The 17130-nt window shown below is 43.6% G+C and overlaps 6 protein-coding genes across 10 annotated transcripts in view; 3 read left to right on the top strand and 3 right to left on the bottom strand.

The window, feature by feature from the left end:
* LOC117585936 (facilitated trehalose transporter Tret1) overlaps positions 1-6030 on the bottom strand; it is a 13466-nt gene extending 7436 nt beyond the window's left edge. Inside the window, exon 1 of the mRNA XM_034275704.1 lies at positions 5981-6030. Within this exon, the coding sequence (XP_034131595.1) occupies positions 5981-6030 (50 nt within the window). The remainder of the gene's footprint in view (positions 1-5980) is intronic.
* Positions 6031-6841: 811 nt separating this feature from the next.
* Positions 6842-8126, top strand: LOC117586609 (UPF0160 protein). Its single transcript, XM_034276798.1, has 3 exons — positions 6842-6919; positions 6984-7293; positions 7351-8126. Exons 1-3 carry the CDS (start codon positions 6883-6885, stop codon positions 8087-8089), a joined length of 1086 nt encoding a protein of 361 aa, XP_034132689.1. The 5' UTR covers positions 6842-6882; the 3' UTR covers positions 8090-8126.
* LOC117586611 (proteasome subunit beta type-3) lies at positions 8111-8923 on the bottom strand. The gene has a single exon (XM_034276801.1). The coding sequence runs from the start codon at positions 8817-8819 to the stop codon at positions 8202-8204; it is 618 nt and encodes a 205-aa protein (XP_034132692.1). The 5' UTR covers positions 8820-8923; the 3' UTR covers positions 8111-8201.
* Positions 8924-9215: 292 nt separating this feature from the next.
* LOC117586608 (E3 ubiquitin-protein ligase Iruka) lies at positions 9216-10910 on the top strand. Its single transcript, XM_034276797.1, has one exon. It carries the CDS (start codon positions 9505-9507, stop codon positions 10603-10605), a length of 1101 nt encoding a protein of 366 aa, XP_034132688.1. The 5' UTR covers positions 9216-9504; the 3' UTR covers positions 10606-10910.
* A 204-nt stretch (positions 10911-11114) lies between these two features.
* On the top strand, positions 11115-12787 carry LOC117586607. Its single transcript, XM_034276796.1, has 3 exons — positions 11115-11332; positions 11408-11599; positions 11669-12787. Exons 1-3 carry the CDS (start codon positions 11288-11290, stop codon positions 12689-12691), a joined length of 1260 nt encoding a protein of 419 aa, XP_034132687.1. The 5' UTR covers positions 11115-11287; the 3' UTR covers positions 12692-12787.
* Positions 12788-12925: 138 nt separating this feature from the next.
* On the bottom strand, positions 12926-17066 carry LOC117586606 (E3 ubiquitin-protein ligase Kcmf1). Of its 5 annotated transcripts, none has more exons than XM_034276795.1 (7): positions 16918-17066; positions 15399-15639; positions 14898-15322; positions 14543-14803; positions 14187-14447; positions 13903-14111; positions 12926-13825 (listed from the first exon to the last, which is right to left on the bottom strand). In XM_034276795.1, the coding sequence occupies exons 2-7, from the start codon at positions 15412-15414 to the stop codon at positions 13249-13251; spliced, it is 1749 nt and encodes a 582-aa protein (XP_034132686.1). In that variant the 5' UTR covers positions 15415-15639; positions 16918-17066; the 3' UTR covers positions 12926-13248. The 5 variants fall into 5 exon arrangements, with proteins under 5 accessions (XP_034132686.1, XP_034132681.1, XP_034132683.1 ...); XM_034276790.1 differs by having other exon boundaries at positions 14543-14806; XM_034276792.1 differs by lacking the exon at positions 16918-17066 and adding an exon at positions 16073-16286 and having other exon boundaries at positions 14543-14806.
* Positions 17067-17130: the final 64 nt, after the last annotated feature.

Below are 17130 nucleotides of genomic sequence, written 5' to 3' on the forward strand. Positions count from 1 at the left end.
GGGAGTTTATTCTAATTTTCCATCGAAGGAACCAGTCTTCAATTAGGCTTAGCTCACTCTGCAGGAGTTCAGAAGCTTCATTTATAGATGTGCTTGTGGCTAAAACGGCTGTATCATCAGCATATGTTGCAACAGTGCAGTTGTTTGTAACTGGCATGTCGGCCGTATATAGGGTGTAGAGAATTGGTCCCAATACGCTTCCTTGTGGGACGCCTGAGTTGATGAGAAGTAGTGATGAACTATCGGTTTTCTGCTGCACGTAAAAGCATCTTTTAGCCAGATATGATTTCATTAATAAATAGTACGGAGCAGGTAGCCATTTCTTTATCTTGTACAACAAACCTTTGTGCCAGACTCGATCGAACGCTTGTTGAACATCAAGAAATGCAGCAGTGCAGTATTTTTTGTTTTCAAATGCCGAAACTATATCATTAATAACCCTGTGACATTGCTCAGGGGTCCCATGACCCCTCCTGAATCCGAATTGGTATTCAGGAATGATGGAAAGTTCGTCTAAAATTGGTAACATTCTTTTCAATAGTATTTTTTCAAACACTTTCGAGAAAATTGTCAACAGACTAATGGGACGGTATGATGTCAATTCCGTTTCTATTTTGTTTGGTTTTAGGATCATAACGATCTCTGCACATTTCCATTGACTTGGAAAGTGGTCTAGTCTGAGAATCGCGTTATATATAAGAGTGAGAAACCGAATGCATTTTGGTGGTAAACTTTTTAGGGTGATACCGTCTATTTTATCAGGGCCTGGTGCTTTTTTATTGTTCAAGCATTTGATTTCTGTCACAACTTCTTCATATTTAATGCTTTTAATAGGCAAGCTCATTTGGCAGGGTGACTCAAGGAATTTTTCTACTTCAGTCTCTGTTGTATAATTATTTATATCGTTTGGCTGAAACACAGAGTGCAGATGTTGTGCAAATGCTTCCGCTTGTTCATTATTAGACCTACACCAAGTTTCGTTGTTTTTGCGAATATTTATGTTTCTTTTAGCTGGTTTCTTTAGGTATTTAGTCGCCCTCCATAGGTTGTATTCATTGTTGCTTGAATTAGGGTCTAAGTTTCTCAGATACGCAGCTAGAGATTCATTGCGTAAGTTCGACAGCAGTTGTCTAAGCTCAGATGCAGCCTTGTTGTATAATCTTTTGTCAGCAGGGTAGTGAGTTTCTTGCCAGCGTTTTCGCAGATTCCTTTTATTTTGTATTTTTTGTCGAAGATCGGTTGAAAGGTTCAATTGGTTTGGTTGTTGATGATTAAGAGCATGATTCGTGTTTCTGTAGCTCGCATTATGAATTGTATTTGTGAAAAGCTCCACAGCATAGTCTATCTCCTCTCCTGTTTTTAACGGAATGTCCAGGCTTATAGCTGAATCTAAATGGCTTTTAAATGCGTTAATGTCTGTAGAGGCTGTTATTACTTTATAGGGCTTTTCCAACATATGGGCTATTGTGCTGTAAGTTGCTATTATTGGAGAATGATCTGAGTTAAGGTCAAAGCTCTCCATTACTCGCATGTGTGATTGTGGGATTCCAGAGAATACTATGAAATCAATCAAATCGCTGTTAGAAACATTAGTAATATTAAAAGTCGTGTAACCAAAGAGCCATTGAATTTGTTCTACTTAGACATTGAGCCCAACAATAAGAACTTAGATATATACAAAGTTAAACTCATTGGTAACGCAGTTGTAAATATAGAACCACCCCGTAAAACTAAAGAAATCGTTCAGTGTTATCGTTGCCAGGAATTTGGACACACAAAGTCATATTGTGCCAAAACTCACAGATGTGTGAAATGCTCTCTTAACCATCCCAGCAACGTTTGCCCAAAAGATAAAGAGCAACCAGCAAAATGTGCCAACTGCAACGAAGATCATGCTGCTAGTTACAAAGGGTGTAAAGTCTATCAGGATCTTATATCAAAAAAAATAGTAAGCGGACGCAACCACCAGAGAAACACCAAAGATGACAAAAATAAAAATGACCATGGTACATATCAATCATTTGCTCCGCCTAATAATTCGACCCAACAACCCAAAGATTACCAATCATACGCTCAAGTTGCTGCAGGAAATAGTAACTCGAACAAGTCTCTAGAAAGAATAGAACAGCTTCTAGAAAAACAATCTCAACTTACCAATAATTTACTTAACATGATAATGTTACTTGTAAATAAGCTATGCAAATAAATCTAAACTTAGGAATATGGAATGCCAATGGGCTTTCCAACCATGTAAATGAAATAGCTTTATTTTTAAAAACGAATGCCATTGACGTCATGCTTATTTCAGAAACACACTTCACTAGCAAATCTTTTTTTAAAGTTACTGGATACGACACAGTAAGAGCTGACCATCCATCAGATAGAGCTCATGGAGGTGCTGCAATTCTTGTCAAGCAGGGCCTTAAATTTCAAATCATGGACAGTACTAGGGAAAACGCTATGCAAGCTGCCACAATTCAGATAAAATGTATGCACGCAGATGTATCAATAACAGNTCTTAACCATCCCAGCAACGTTTGCCCAAAAGATAAAGAGCAACCAGCAAAATGTGCCAACTGCAACGAAGATCATGCTGCTAGTTACAAAGGGTGTAAAGTCTATCAGGATCTTATATCAAAAAAAATAGTAAGCGGACGCAACCACCAGAGAAACACCAAAGATGACAAAAATAAAAATGACCATGGTACATATCAATCATTTGCTCCGCCTAATAATTCGACCCAACAACCCAAAGATTACCAATCATACGCTCAAGTTGCTGCAGGAAATAGTAACTCGAACAAGTCTCTAGAAAGAATAGAACAGCTTCTAGAAAAACAATCTCAACTTACCAATAATTTACTTAACATGATAATGTTACTTGTAAATAAGCTATGCAAATAAATCTAAACTTAGGAATATGGAATGCCAATGGGCTTTCCAACCATGTAAATGAAATAGCTTTATTTTTAAAAACGAATGCCATTGACGTCATGCTTATTTCAGAAACACACTTCACTAGCAAATCTTTTTTTAAAGTTACTGGATACGACACAGTAAGAGCTGACCATCCATCAGATAGAGCTCATGGAGGTGCTGCAATTCTTGTCAAGCAGGGTCTTAAATTTCAAATCATGGACAGTACTAGGGAAAACGCTATGCAAGCTGCCACAATTCAGATAAAATGTATGCACGCAGATGTATCAATAACAGCGATTTATCTCCCACCAAGATTCACAATAAAAGAACTCGATTTCAAAAACTTTTTCCAAGGACTGGGAACAAAGTTTATCGTGGGAGGCGACTTCAATGCCAAACATCCATGGTGGGGATCCAGATTAACTAACCCGAAGGGATCGGAGTTATACAAATGCATACGAAACAATAACATAACGACTTTGTCAACTGGTGTGCCCACATACTGGCCAACTGATAGTCGAAAAATTCCAGATTGTACATATGAATGTTAGTTTTAAGGGGTTTTTTAAACAATTATTTGTGACCAAATTGTAAGCACTTTTTCGCCACGCACTTGAGAGAATAATTTAAGCGTTAAGTACAGTGTGTTTATTTTGTTGTTCTGCGTTTATATTGACCACGTCCAGGGGGGGGGTTTGTACGTTCGCTTTGGATGGGAGGAGAAGATCTCTCTAGCTTCAGAGCGCGTCGCGCGGTCAAAACAAACTGAAGCGGAGACCAAAGCTTTAGCCGTGTATTTTGCTTGCTGCCTGCTCGGATGGATGTCGCTTTCGGTTCCGTTACAACAGTACGTATGGGTAATAGCAACAACAACATTAAGAGAGTAACATCAACATCAACAGCAACAGCAACAACAACAGTAGCACAATACTCGGACAGCAGCAACAGTAAATCCGAATAACAGCAGCGAAGAGAGTAAGAGAGAGAGAGCGCGCTGAGAGAGCATTAAGCTGAGCTTACAAAACGGAGCAAAACAAAACAAAAACAAAAACAAGAAAAAGAAGGGTAGCTAGGTGGGTAGGAAGAAAAAGAAGGAAGGTAGAAGCTTTTGCTACCCTGGAATGATCAAACTGTTCTTGTGGGAACTATAATCAATGGGAAATGGATTATGTTTAGAAATGGTACAGTTTATATCTTCTGCATGATATCGGATATATTCTGATGTCATATACTCCGAATCATCATGACCTTTGAGAGAGAGTAGAGGGTATAATCAAAGCTAAAGCTCCCTACAGTGCAATGTCGCTTTGGCATTTGTGTCAATACGAATGTTGGAAATTTGGTAATCGATATAGCGGCAACACATAAAAAAACACCTTTAAAGATATTCCATTGATTCCGACGTTGTTGTTGCTGTTGTTGATTTGTGCAGGAAAAATAATTGAACTGCCGACAAACCGGTTAACGCCTCAGTGCGGCATACGACATACAATAAGTCTTCCCATCGGTTCAGAATGGAATCGATTTACTGAATTTTATAATTTTTCTTGAATCTTTATTTGTTTCGCCAAGGCAGCAGCAGTTGCACCCCCGCCGAGGCAACTTAAGTTCAGTTCTCGCATTCCGATTGTGGTTCAGGTTCAAACAAGAATATGCATAAAGCATATACTCGAAAGATAAGTACTTGCATAATGCATAATGTCACAGATGAACAGAACAAACGTCTCTTTGATCTCTTCAGAGAACTGATTTCTCAGCACTCAATCAAAGTCATATAAATTTCAATTGGAATAAAGCCATTTTCTACATATTTTTATATAATTACTTTGTTGTTGATTTGGAAAATTGATTTAACTATGGAATTGTGCGTGTAAGCACATACTACTGGTAGTCATCCCACCTAAATGTAACTCTGCATAATTGCCCTTAACTGAGTTTTGTCGCGTTCAAGCATTTCTCACATATTTGTGGATACAATTATTAAGCAATTTGCTTCTAAAAAATGTGTCGCTAGTTTAAGTTAAATGGCTGTAGCGTAACGCTCAGGTATTACAGAGGGCGACGACAAAAAGATACCGTCTAATCAGTAGGGCGATATAATTATAGTTATTATAGAAATTGGTGTAAAGAAATGTGGAAATTGGCAGAGAGCTTGAATATGTAAACCCAAAATCTAATTAATTTTGAGGATAACTCCATTCAGCAGTTCTTTTCACATAACAAGTTTTTACGGGCCGAAATTCGAGTTTTTCTTTTATATCCACAATTTGCACCTGAACAACATGAATACCCACTACTAAAAGGTGTTTATTAAAGTTGTTTGTTTATTTGTTCATGGGCGTGAAAATGTAATTACAAAGGTAATTATGGCAACACACTTTGTGTACTTTGTGAACCTCTCCGACAGTGGCAATGAACTTTAAATTGAAATGGAAATGATAAGAACACTCTTCAATTAAGCTGGGGTTCACGTTCACGATCGTGTCTCAAAATGATAACCTGATGTCTGCAGTGCTGACGAACACCCCGAGCGCTCTATGACGAGGGGTGTCATCCAAAGTGCATTAGAATCCCTGTCTCGTCGCGAAAATTGTTTGGAAACAAGTTTTAAGCTAGTTGTCTGCCGTTTCCGTTTGTATTTTAATTTGGCGTCGATTTCCGAGCTTTCTGTACGTCCGAAGGTCATGGGAGAGAGAGTGAATTCAGCGGACGCCTTTGTAACAATTTAAACTAAACGGTTTTCTGTATATTCGCGCACACGTGATCGTTCACGTCAGTTCCAGGCAGTGATTTATGTTTGTTTCACAGCGAAGCAACAACAGACACTCGAGCAGACAGTTGACTGGGGGTTGTTTTAATTATTTGATGTTCATTTTCAGCTCACAATCAACGGAAATACAAAATCTAAATAACTTAAAGCAACAGCACAGCACCTGGTTATATAAGCCGCATCACGCATCACTCATCACTCATCACAGTTCAATAATGGTTTTTTTTTAGCTAAGTGCACAATTCCCACAATATATTAAACATGTTGTATAGTTTACTCTTCAAATCTTACATTGCGGGTATTTGCCGACTTATGTTTCTGCGCAAACGGGCTTCTGCCATTATTTCCTGATTAGTTTGATGAATTTCGATTTATCCAATCAATATCCATGTGTTGGTCTTGGGTTTGGGATGCTGACTAAACGGGTCTGAAATATTCAGCACTTTCAGACCCTATGATTTCCTGCATGAATACCAGTTCGAAATATCCGAATGGTGTTCCAATTAATTGTTGCTTTACTAATTAGCCGACACTTGCTAATTTCCTAGATCAACACGCCCATGCAAACGGCTTGTGGACTGAGTTTTCTAATAAGCTGGCAGTGCTTGGTACAATTATATCGTGTTCATCCCTTAATTGTTTCACTTAAAAATTTCGAAATAAATAAACTTGTTGATTTAACATTAGTAAAACATTTTAAAATGTAACGTTCAGAAAACAACGGTTTTCGGAGGTGGCTTACTGTGCAATTTTGCTCGTGAGTTATCGCAACGTACTCGTTAACTACATCAGCTTCGTTGATTCATTCCCAGGGTGATATTTTGAAAACGAGAAGTACATATATTTCATTTTATTTCTGTGGGAAAAATCAGCCACCACACTGCTTAAGGGATATTTAAGAATATAGGGTATCAAATGGGTATGCCATATTTGTTGGTCTACCTGTTTAGTTTTAAAGTGAATTTGGAAACATTCCAATAAAATGAAGTTGTGAAAACTAGCCAATATTCTGGAGAATTGATTGATAAATCAGATAAAACTACAGTTTTAGCGCTGAGAATCCTAACTAGCTAGTACTCTTAAGTAGAACATTAAAATTGAGTAAAGTGATAGAGATATAGAGGTATATTTTAAAAATAAGATATATATATATTTTATCGATAAGTCCGCAGTCACACTGCTGCTCATCCCTAATGACCAGATTTTTACCGCGTTTTCGGTTCATTTTTCGTGAGTTTCAATGAAACTGAATGTAAATGAATAACACCCCTAACTAAATAGTTACTTTATGCAGAACAACTAACCAGAATGGCTGATGCTTCGCCCCCGAAACGACCAACTCCCATTTGGATTGGAACACACAGCGGAACCTTCCACTGCGATGAGGTTGTGGCATGCTTTATGCTGAGACAATTGCCGGAGTACGAGAATGCGGAGATCTTTCGCAGTCGTGACAATACGGCATTGAGGGGAAAGTGTGACATCATAGTGGACGTGGGCGGTGTATACGACCATGCCAAGAAATGGTACGATCATCACCAGACATCCTTCAAGGAAACATTCAACATTCTTCGCCCAGAAATGGCCAAGGACTTTAAAATCCGGTAAGCACCTGCCAAATCTAGAGCATACAATCTTACATGTATTGAAATCCCTTGCAGACTTAGCAGTGCTGGCCTCATCTATACCCACTACGGAGAGCGAGTCATCCAGAGTATCTTGAAGCGTGAGCGTAATGTCCAGTTGTCGCCGGACAATCTGCAACTGGCCTTTATGCAAATCTATAGGAATTTCATCAGCGAACTGGACGCCATAGATAATGGCGAGGTTATGTTTGATGGAGGCGTCCCACGCTATAGGATTAACAGTCACCTGTCGGCACGTGTGGGCAGGCTAAATCCCTCCTGGCAGGACACGAATGTCGATATCGAACAGCGTTTCAAGCAGGCTATGGATCTGGCTGGCCGGGAGTTTGTGGACAACGTTTTGGAGGTAGCCTGCTCCTGGATTGCGGCTAGAGACCATGTGCGCGATGCTCTAAAGGAGGCAAAGAGTGTCTACCCCACCGGAGAGATTCTCCTGTTGACCACATTCTGCCCCTGGAAAGCTCACTTGGCCGATCTGGAAAAGGAGTACCAAGTGGAAGGCGTGCCAAAGTTAATTATTTTCTCTGACGGCACCGGTTGGCGGGTGGCTGGAGTGCCCCTTAGTCCCGGTAGTTTTTTGGGAAGCAAGTTTCTTCCCACCTCCTGGAGAGGCAAGAGAGACGAGGAGCTGAGCGAACTGGCGGGGGTCAAAGATCTCGTATTTGTCCACCACAGCGGTTTCATTGGTGGTGCCAAGACCAAAGAGGCGGCTTTGGCAATGGCCAAGAAGTCTCTTGAGTGGAATGATGAATAGCAGCTACAAATAAAGAGCACATTGAGTACCTAAACAAATTTTATTTGTATAAAATGTATGTTTCTGATGTTTGTTGTTTACAAAATAACCAAAAGAACTGCCCAGTCACCATCTAGTCCATGCGGGTCTTCAGCGTGCGCTCTGTGATGGTGTCCTTTTCGATTATGTAGACGGTGGCACCCCAACCGCTCATGGCATCGCGGTCGAATGCGTTCATCATGGACTGGGAGATCACCTCGAACAGCTGTTTTGGGTCCAGATCTGGCTTCCAGAGAGTCTCGCACATGCCGTACAGTTGTTCGGCACAAGTTCCAGCCACAACAAAGTCATCGGGCTCGTTGGGGCAGCCAATGAGATCCATGTTGCAAACGAAGGGCTTCAGTGTCTTGGGATCGAGGCCAGCCACCACGGGCTCGATGAAGTAAGGTCCAAAACGGTGCTCGTAGAGGAAACTGGACAGCATCGCGGAAAATGGCTTGGGTGCCATTTCGCGGTTCTCGCGTGTCTCGTACAGATTCTTGCGGAACATCAGACGATCGCGCACGGTGAGAATATCTGTCTGCAGCCCGGTAAGCCCCAGAAACATACGTGGGGCAATTTTGAACACCTTCTTGAAGTCAGTCGAAATGGTCTGGGCCTGGACACCGAAGCGATGATCCGTTGCAATAGCCACGCAGTCCTTGCCGCGCATGGCCACAACACAGCCACCGTTGTAGGCTAAAATCGACATTTTAGTTTACTTCTAGGTTAATTTAACTTGCTGGAAATTATAAATTTTTTTCCAAAATGCTAAAACGCCGCCTGAAGATGACTTTTTGTTTTACTTTCGGCAGTGTGACCGGATTTGTCAATCAAACATACTGTCGGACCCTCAAAAAAATCCGGAGCATACCTTCTCATTATCAAAATATACCGCAAATATATTGATGAATATTATTTTTCAGCACTGTTGCATTAGAAATATAACTATATGTGTAGTAATGAATCAATTTTCTACAATTTGGATGCATTTATTGCTTTTTGTCTCTTCTAGAGGAGTGTTTTTAAGCACATATTGATATAACGATATATTTGTAGGTGATATAATATAAATTTTGGTGTTTTTGTGCGATAAGCGGCACAAACAATCGAACTGGTTCTGCGAACCAAATCACGAAGGCCTTATTTTTAGAAAAGTTAAATAAATTCACTAAATTGTCAAACTCAATGTTTCAAGTAAAGCCTGGTGTGCGTAAATTGACCTTATCTGTGAGCCTAAACACGTGCCGTTACTAAATAACACACAGCTGTCAAGGCTGTCAATTTGCGCAGACAATTTGCGGACAACAACAATATCTACCTGACGAAAAAACTCTGCCGACCCGACTCGACTGCTCTGCTGCTTGCACAATAAGGGAAAAGGACAACAGCGTTAAATGGCAGAGGCAGTGGGAATGGAGGATCGCAGTGCCGAACAGAAGCGTTTCTTTTGCCACATGTGCAATGTGGAGATTAACATTCCAAGCGCGGACTTTACCTGTCCCCTGTGCGCTAATGGGTTTGTTGAGGAGTTACCGGCAAACGCTCCCGAGCTGGCGGCCCCCACAGCAGGCGGAGCCACAACCAGTGCACGTGCGGGCAGCAGTGGCAGCGCATCTTCTGGCTCCAACGATACATCAAGTCGCGGCAGCTCGTCCAGCGGATCGCAGTCCAATGTGGAGGCCTTACGGAATGATATTGTCTCGTTGTTGAATATGCGTAATGTGCCCAATTTTGAGATCACGATCGAACCAAATCGTCGACAGGCTAATGTGCTACACGTGGGCGGATACACTCCGCAGAATGCGCCATCCAATACGGGAATGACCGCCGGCGGACGTGTGCGTCCGGCCAATCTGGACCGCCTGGACAACGTGCTGTTTGATTTTCTGCAAAGCCTGCCCCTGGCCGGCGCCACTGCAGAGTTCGTGACTGGACCCGGAGGCGGTGTGCCCGTCAACTCGCACATGTTTTTCATGGGCAACCCGGGCGACTATGCATGGGGACGCGAGGGATTGGACACGATTGTCACCCAGATGCTCAATCAAATGGAGACCTCCGGCCCCCCGCCACTGTCGAGCAATCGCATCAATGAAATACCAAATGTACAGATTACCTCTGAAGAGGTAGAGAAGAAGATGCGATGCTCGATATGCTGGGATGACTTCAAAATGGATGAGACCGTTCGCAAGCTGCCGTGCTCGCATCTGTACCACGAGAATTGTATTGTGCCATGGCTGAATCTGCACAGCACTTGCCCGATCTGCCGCAAATCGTTGGCGAATGACGCCAATGTCGAATTCGATGAGGACGGATTCCACGGATTTCCCGCCCAGCGAAATGGCGCGCGGGCCAGCAGCTCCACCATTGGAACAGGCACTGGAAACTCAACGGCAGCCAGCACCATCGATTCGCCCGAAAGTCCCCCGCCCAGTGAGCGCGCCCCGGCACGCAACAATGTATTTACCTTTGATGACGACAATATGTTTCTGGACTAGCTAAAAACACGAAATGCAAACGGCAGGAAGGATGCGTATACTGATATTCAAAATTAAGCCAAATCTCTCTGGCACTGGCTCTAGAAGTGTAGCCTTTAAATACAATTTAACTAATGCATATACATAAATATTTAAAATAGTTTTCCCCTCACGCGCTAAATTTTGCTGTTATTCAAAATAACGAATTTGTAATAAACAACACGGGACGAAATTAAAGTGGCGGCTCTGCAAGAAACAAACAACTGTATATGAAACTTTGTTAAATGTTTAACAATTGTTGATAATATAATAACAATGTATACATAGATAGGCCTTAACTACGAGCTATAGCAATTAATCTATGTAGTATGTAGCCCGAGAAGATGAAAGTCTTTAGTTTATAAACAAACATTTCAGCCTGTGAGATTGCTAAAAGATTCTTCAATAAAAAATACAGAGATAATGCTCATTTTCAATTAAATAAAATACAATTGGATTAAACATTCGATTAATATTTTATCGATTCGATAGTCTGCAAAAAAAAAAAAACACCTGTTTCCAACACTTAAATATTGTTTAAGTAACTTTTTTGAACTGAACTGACAAGATTGGGTAAAAGCTCACTTTGCAAGCAACAACATTGTTAACAATGATTAAAGTCAATTAAAACTGTGGAGTGGACACATCTGGGCAGCTGTTAAGCATGTCACTTGAAGGCTACAATGATTTTGTGGTGCTCACCGAGGTGGTAAGTAGAAGGGAAAAATTGCACATGTTAAGGGAGCTGTTTTAGCTGTACTCATTTAATTCCTGAAACTTAAAGGTACGAAAACAATATGTACATTACCTGGAGCGTCAGTTGGAGGAGAATGTCTGCGCCTGGTCCAAGAAATCCAGGAATCACCACAAGCCCACCGCGTGGGCCTGCATACCCCAGAGCCTGAGCACGCTAGAGGAAATGGCCGTCAAGGCCTGCATGGCTGCGCAGATCTATCAGCGAGCCATGGTCAAGATGGTACGTAGCTGCCGGAAAAGCTGTTCAAGGTGCTTCCACCCTAACACAATTTGGGTCCCATCCCCACAGATAGCCACCATACGAAGAAATACGCAGGAATGTCGCCTGGCCAACGTTTTGTTTAACAACATGCAGCTGATGGGGCGCGAGGAGGATGCACTGCCATCAAACTCTGTCCAATGTTTGGTCGATAAGGCAACGCAAACCGTTTGCAACGAGCCATCCAATGAGAATTTGAGTCCCAGTCAGAGTAGTTTCCACGCAGAAGATGATTATGGCAGCGTCGAGCTGCGCCAGAAAATCGATTTGTTTCAGGCCCGACTCGAGAAATCAGAGGCCGACCAAGAACTTCCTTGTCGCCGCTGTCGCCAGCTTCGTCGCAACAAGCGTGTTGTCCTGCAGGAGCAGACGGAGCCAATGGAGGACGAAGATGCAGTCGGCAAGGAGCTTGCCCTAATATTTGGCGAAGAAAACACCGACCTGAATGAAATCTTTGGGATTGAGAGCACCGCCGCCACAGACGACCCTCAGGTATCGGACATCCTGGAGGAGCTGCCCAGCGTGGACGAGACTGAAGATCCGCCAACGCCCTTGATCTCGGCTCTAGAGCATAGGGAAACGGATTTACGTACCAGCCGCTGGCCCTGCGAACTCTATGCAGAGCGACGGCGACTCAATTCCTGCCTGATCCGCCTGCTAGAGGCCGACTGGCGCTGCGAGGACAGGCTGCGGCACAAGTTTCACATCCTCTTTGGCGAGGACAGTGACGATGAATTTTCTGCCCAAATATCTAGTCCCTCTATCGATCTGGTGGATGAAGTACTGCTGGCCAGCTGTATCCTCCGCATTCGGCCGTGGATTGTGCGCCATCTGATGGGGCCCCTCCAAGAGCGTCTCATTGCCAATCGGTTTTTGTTCAAGAAACTAGCCAAAATGATGGCCTACCACATTGTCATGGCCAATCCTTACTGCTCGGAGCAACAGGTCAAGCAGGCAGTAGAGCATCTCTTTTGCCTTTTACCGCGGGGCGTGCAGAGCGCCTACGATCTCGAAAGTTTGCCTCCCGTGGAGGTGGAAAGATTTGAAGTGTAAGAAAGGTCATGCCATAATCCAACCTACTACTAGTCTTATAAAGTGTACAAATTTGATTACGAATTTAGCCATTTAGCTGGAGAGAAAGCCAGAGCAGAACACAAGTCAATTAATCTTCGTTCTTTTTTTGTGGTTTCTTTAAATTATAATTAATTCAATGATTACAATAATTTTCTTGCTGCACATCTCCTCTCCATCCTGTTTTTTTTTTATAATTATATAAATTTTAATATATTTAATAAACGATACATAATATAGTTTTCCTTTTGACGAAATTGCTGCGGCGGCAGCTGCTAGAGATGAATCGGAACTCCCGGGAACTCCTTGAACTCCTGGTATCCCTCCAGGGAGCAGCAGCACTACTCTCCTCACCCTACTAATATTGGTTGTTGTTGTTTGTTGTTGTTACATATACGGCTGTGTTTCTTGTTGTAGTTCTTGTTGCTGTTGCTGTGGTTCTTCTTCTGGTGGTGTTGGTGATAGATTTGTTTTTTGTTATTTTGTGGCTGCAGTTGTTGCTGATGCATCTTTGCTGTGGTTATCGATCATCAGAGGCACTACCTAGTGTCGGGAATTTGATTTGTGTTTGACGCCGCATTTGCATTCTGTTTGTATTTCTGCTGGGAAGCTGCCGGCGTGGACTGCTGCTGCTGCTGTTGCTGCTGCTGCTGTGGCGGCTGGGAGCCCGTGGCCATCTCTACTGGTGGGGGACGGCCGCGTCTTTCGATGCCTCTATCAGCTGTTGGCTTACTGCCAGCTCCGCCAACCGCACCCCCAGCGGCTGCATTTGAACCTCCTCCGACGACGCCTCCTACTGTGCCACTTGTTTGTGTTGTATTGGCCTTTTTGTTTTTATAGCGATACTCATCGCAAACAAAGTCCTCGGGCGAGGTCTGTTGCATTTGATTCACCTGTCGCACCATCGTGGGCTGTGCCTGCTGCTCCACATCAGCATTGTTGTTCAGCAGAGTGTCCTCTTCCTCCTGCTGCTGCTGCTGTTGTTGTTGTTGCTGTTGTTGCCCCTTATTTACATTATCACTCTTGGCCATGCCATCGATGCTTTCATTGGACGCATTCAAGTCCAGGGCCTCTGTACAGAGCATCGACAGCAGCAGCGACTGCACAAACATCGAGCTAAAGCGCAGGAAAACAAAGAAGAGAGATTCAATAAGGCCTCAGAACTAGAGCATTAACTGTCACTGAAAGCTCACCGATCTGCCCGCTTGCGCTCCACATTCGCCCACTCGGCCTCTGTGAGTGTGGGCTGCATGAATTGGGCCAACAACAAAGCCTCGCCAGCTGCCGAGCCCTGACCAGCCGCCTGGCCAGTGGCTCCGTTTGCGCAGTTTCCATTTGGCGCACCACCGACGCCCACACTAATTCCGAGGGCATTGTTTGAGCTGCTGCTAGTGCCGACCGCCTGTAAGGATGATAGTGAACAGAGCAGATTAGTGGACAATTGACTCATGGCATATGGGCTAGAGGGATGAACTACTTCTCTGGCATTGAGGCTATTGGCGGCCAGACTCGACTGAGTCTGCTGATGATTGCTGGCCGATGTTGAGAAGCTCGCTGTCACCGGCCACTCGGTGGTGCGCAGGTTGGGCGGTGCGGTCACACCACTGCCGCTGTTGCTGCTGCCACTACCAACTGCGACACTGCCGCCGCTGATCACCTCGGCCATGGCGGCATTCGAATTCGATGTTGAGACTATGGGATGCGCACGCCTTGGCAGCCGATCGATTTGGCGCGATGCCTAGAATAATGCACAAAACAGAAGCACAAAAAGTCGCAATTTCCTTATACACACAAATATAGAGAGCTGGTTAGAGGATGGGAACGTCCCCTTACCGTCACCTGCTGTCTGTCCAACTGCATCTGCATCTGTAGCTGCTGCAATTGCGACGTAGGCGGGCCGCCACGTCTAACGCCGGATAGCTGAGAGAGCAATTCCGCAATGGGATCAACCGATTCCCGACCCGAGGGCGACAAGGCCGACAGACCGCTCGACGAGCTGAAGTGCATATTGGAACGACGCGTTCGCGGTCCGCCGAGAGTGCGTCCAGGGATGCGACGCACTCCACCACCATGACGAATGGCAGAGGGCTCATCGTATTATCTATAACGTTAAGCGAAACCAACAAAAAAGGCTGAAAGCTTACAACTAAAAGAATACATCTAAATGAATACTGTTTGAAAAGGATATCAGAAAGGATATTAGCTCGCGTGGTCCCTGCCGATGCTCCAATGTTAGATGACCGGCAAAGTCATCTGTGACTAGATTCGGCTCACCGCCCGGTAGGCCGGCACAGACCGGACAGACCACCTCGAGACTGGTCTCCGAATGCTCGGCAGAGACATGCTCCAGCAGCGTGGCATCGCTGAAGCCCATCTTTTTGCAGTAGGGACACGTGAAGCTTTGCGGCTGATCCGATGTTAGCATCTCACCACCGAAATATAGCTCGATATCGGAGCGGGTGAGTATGCACTGCATGGGATGCTCGACCAGATGGCGAGTGGAGGTGACGCCGTCCTCATAGCATTCGGCGCATAGATCGTAATCATAGCAGATTAAGCACTTGTAGCGGCGTCCATTGAAATTGGCTTTGAGACATGAATCGCAGCTGACACCTGGATGGATGGTGGGTGTGATAATTGCAGTTTAGTAAGAGATTTGGAGGTCTGGATGGTGGAGTAGGAGTGGTACCTTCATGTCGACTCATTATATAGCAGCAGGGCTACACTTCACGATACAGAGCCTCCCCCGCTGAATAGTGCCAGGAGAAGATGGGGTTTCTGTTTCTGTTCTGTGGGTTTCTTCACGTCGCTTTGATGATTTCCCGATGATTGTTTGAACTTGTGCTGCTGGTTCAGTGGCTGTGTGTGTGTAGGATTTTAGTTGATTCGTTTGAGATTGCTATGTTGTAGACATTTAGGATGCAGAGGAGCTAGAAGAGAGGCATTTTGCTGTTTTTAATTACCAAACATAAAACACGCAGACGGAAACAAAGAACAAATTCGGACAAGGAGAAGCATCCCATCCCATCACGTTCCGGGATACCTAGACATTTTTTGCCATCGCATCGTCTTCTTCTTCTTTTGTTTTCTCGCGGTCTGTGCACTTTTCATTTTTCAGTGTTTCTCCATACATCCATGCACACACACATACACTCTTATATATGTGTATTTTCTTCGCACCATGCTTTTTCATCCACACGATTACGGTTGTTCTTTCTTTTCGCAGTGCCTTTCGAAAACAGAAACGAAAAGGTATAAAAAGAGTCGCTTCTCCCCTCCCACCTTCCTGTCACCCACAAGCTGGCCCGACCGAGCAATGAAATTATTCAATACAATCGAGCGCGAGCCATTCGCAAAAATTACATTTAACACTTTGTTGAATTCGGGTGCGGGTGCTGGTACGGGGGCAATTGCAGTTTTCCCTTTTCTCTTTTAGCTTTTGTCCTCCATTTTAACGTTAAACACAAGCACAGTAAACATTTATTTTTAACTTTTGGGTTTCGCGAAAATTTTCAACTCATTCGTGGATGTCGTGGGCTTTTTCCCCTGTCGCTCGCAATCGCCTCCCACCGCCTGCGTCCCCCGCTGACTGAACCTTAGATATGCGCAAGTTCGTGGTATCGCGCAAAATGTCCGCACACCCACATAAAAGCACGGCTAAGGACGGCAATAAGTGTATTGTTTATAAACATTTGCAGCTATACAGAAATTGCAGATTTTCTTAATCATGCCATCGGCTATTACGCTTTTTCTCACGGATATATGGCAACGCTATATATGATTTTTGTCTTCTTTTTGTCGCAGAAAGCTCTCTTGGACGAGAACTTTGAGCAGCTGGGAATAACAGTAGGCTGTGCTGTTGTAGTTTGTCACTATTTATAAGCTTATGCGTCGAATGCTTTTCTTGCGTTCTTTGCACGTTATTCACAGGCATCGCGTAATTCTTTTACATTCTTCTTATATATGTACATTGAATTGCACTTGTATAGGTAAACACATGCAAAGCATATAGCCGAATGCTACGCAATTGCAAATCTGTTCTGAAATCTTTTGTTCATCGCGAATTTTTCATAGCCCATATACACAAGAAGCTCCCGATGATGTTATTGTTGGTGTTGCTGCTTCTGTGATGCAGTTTGCAGTCAACAGTTTTCTTGACAGGCAAGAGTATTACTGTTGGTATTATTTGTGTGGACACGTCAACATACTTTGCTATGGTGCTGTAATATCTCATTTGTTGTAACTTTAATGCACTAGCACTCAAAAATTAATAATTGAAACGAAAATAAATTGTTGGAGTGAAAAGCTTCTTCTGACCCCGCAGTGCAACCGTGCAGTTTCAAGGCACAAATACCAAATTTCAATAAAATACGACAGTCGGTATTTGACCAAAACGCATTTTCTGCTGCGATGTGGCAGCT

Source organism: Drosophila guanche, unplaced genomic scaffold (genome assembly GCF_900245975.1).
Source record: "Drosophila guanche unplaced genomic scaffold, DGUA_6, whole genome shotgun sequence".
Lineage (NCBI taxonomy): Eukaryota > Metazoa > Arthropoda > Insecta > Diptera > Drosophilidae > Drosophila > Drosophila guanche.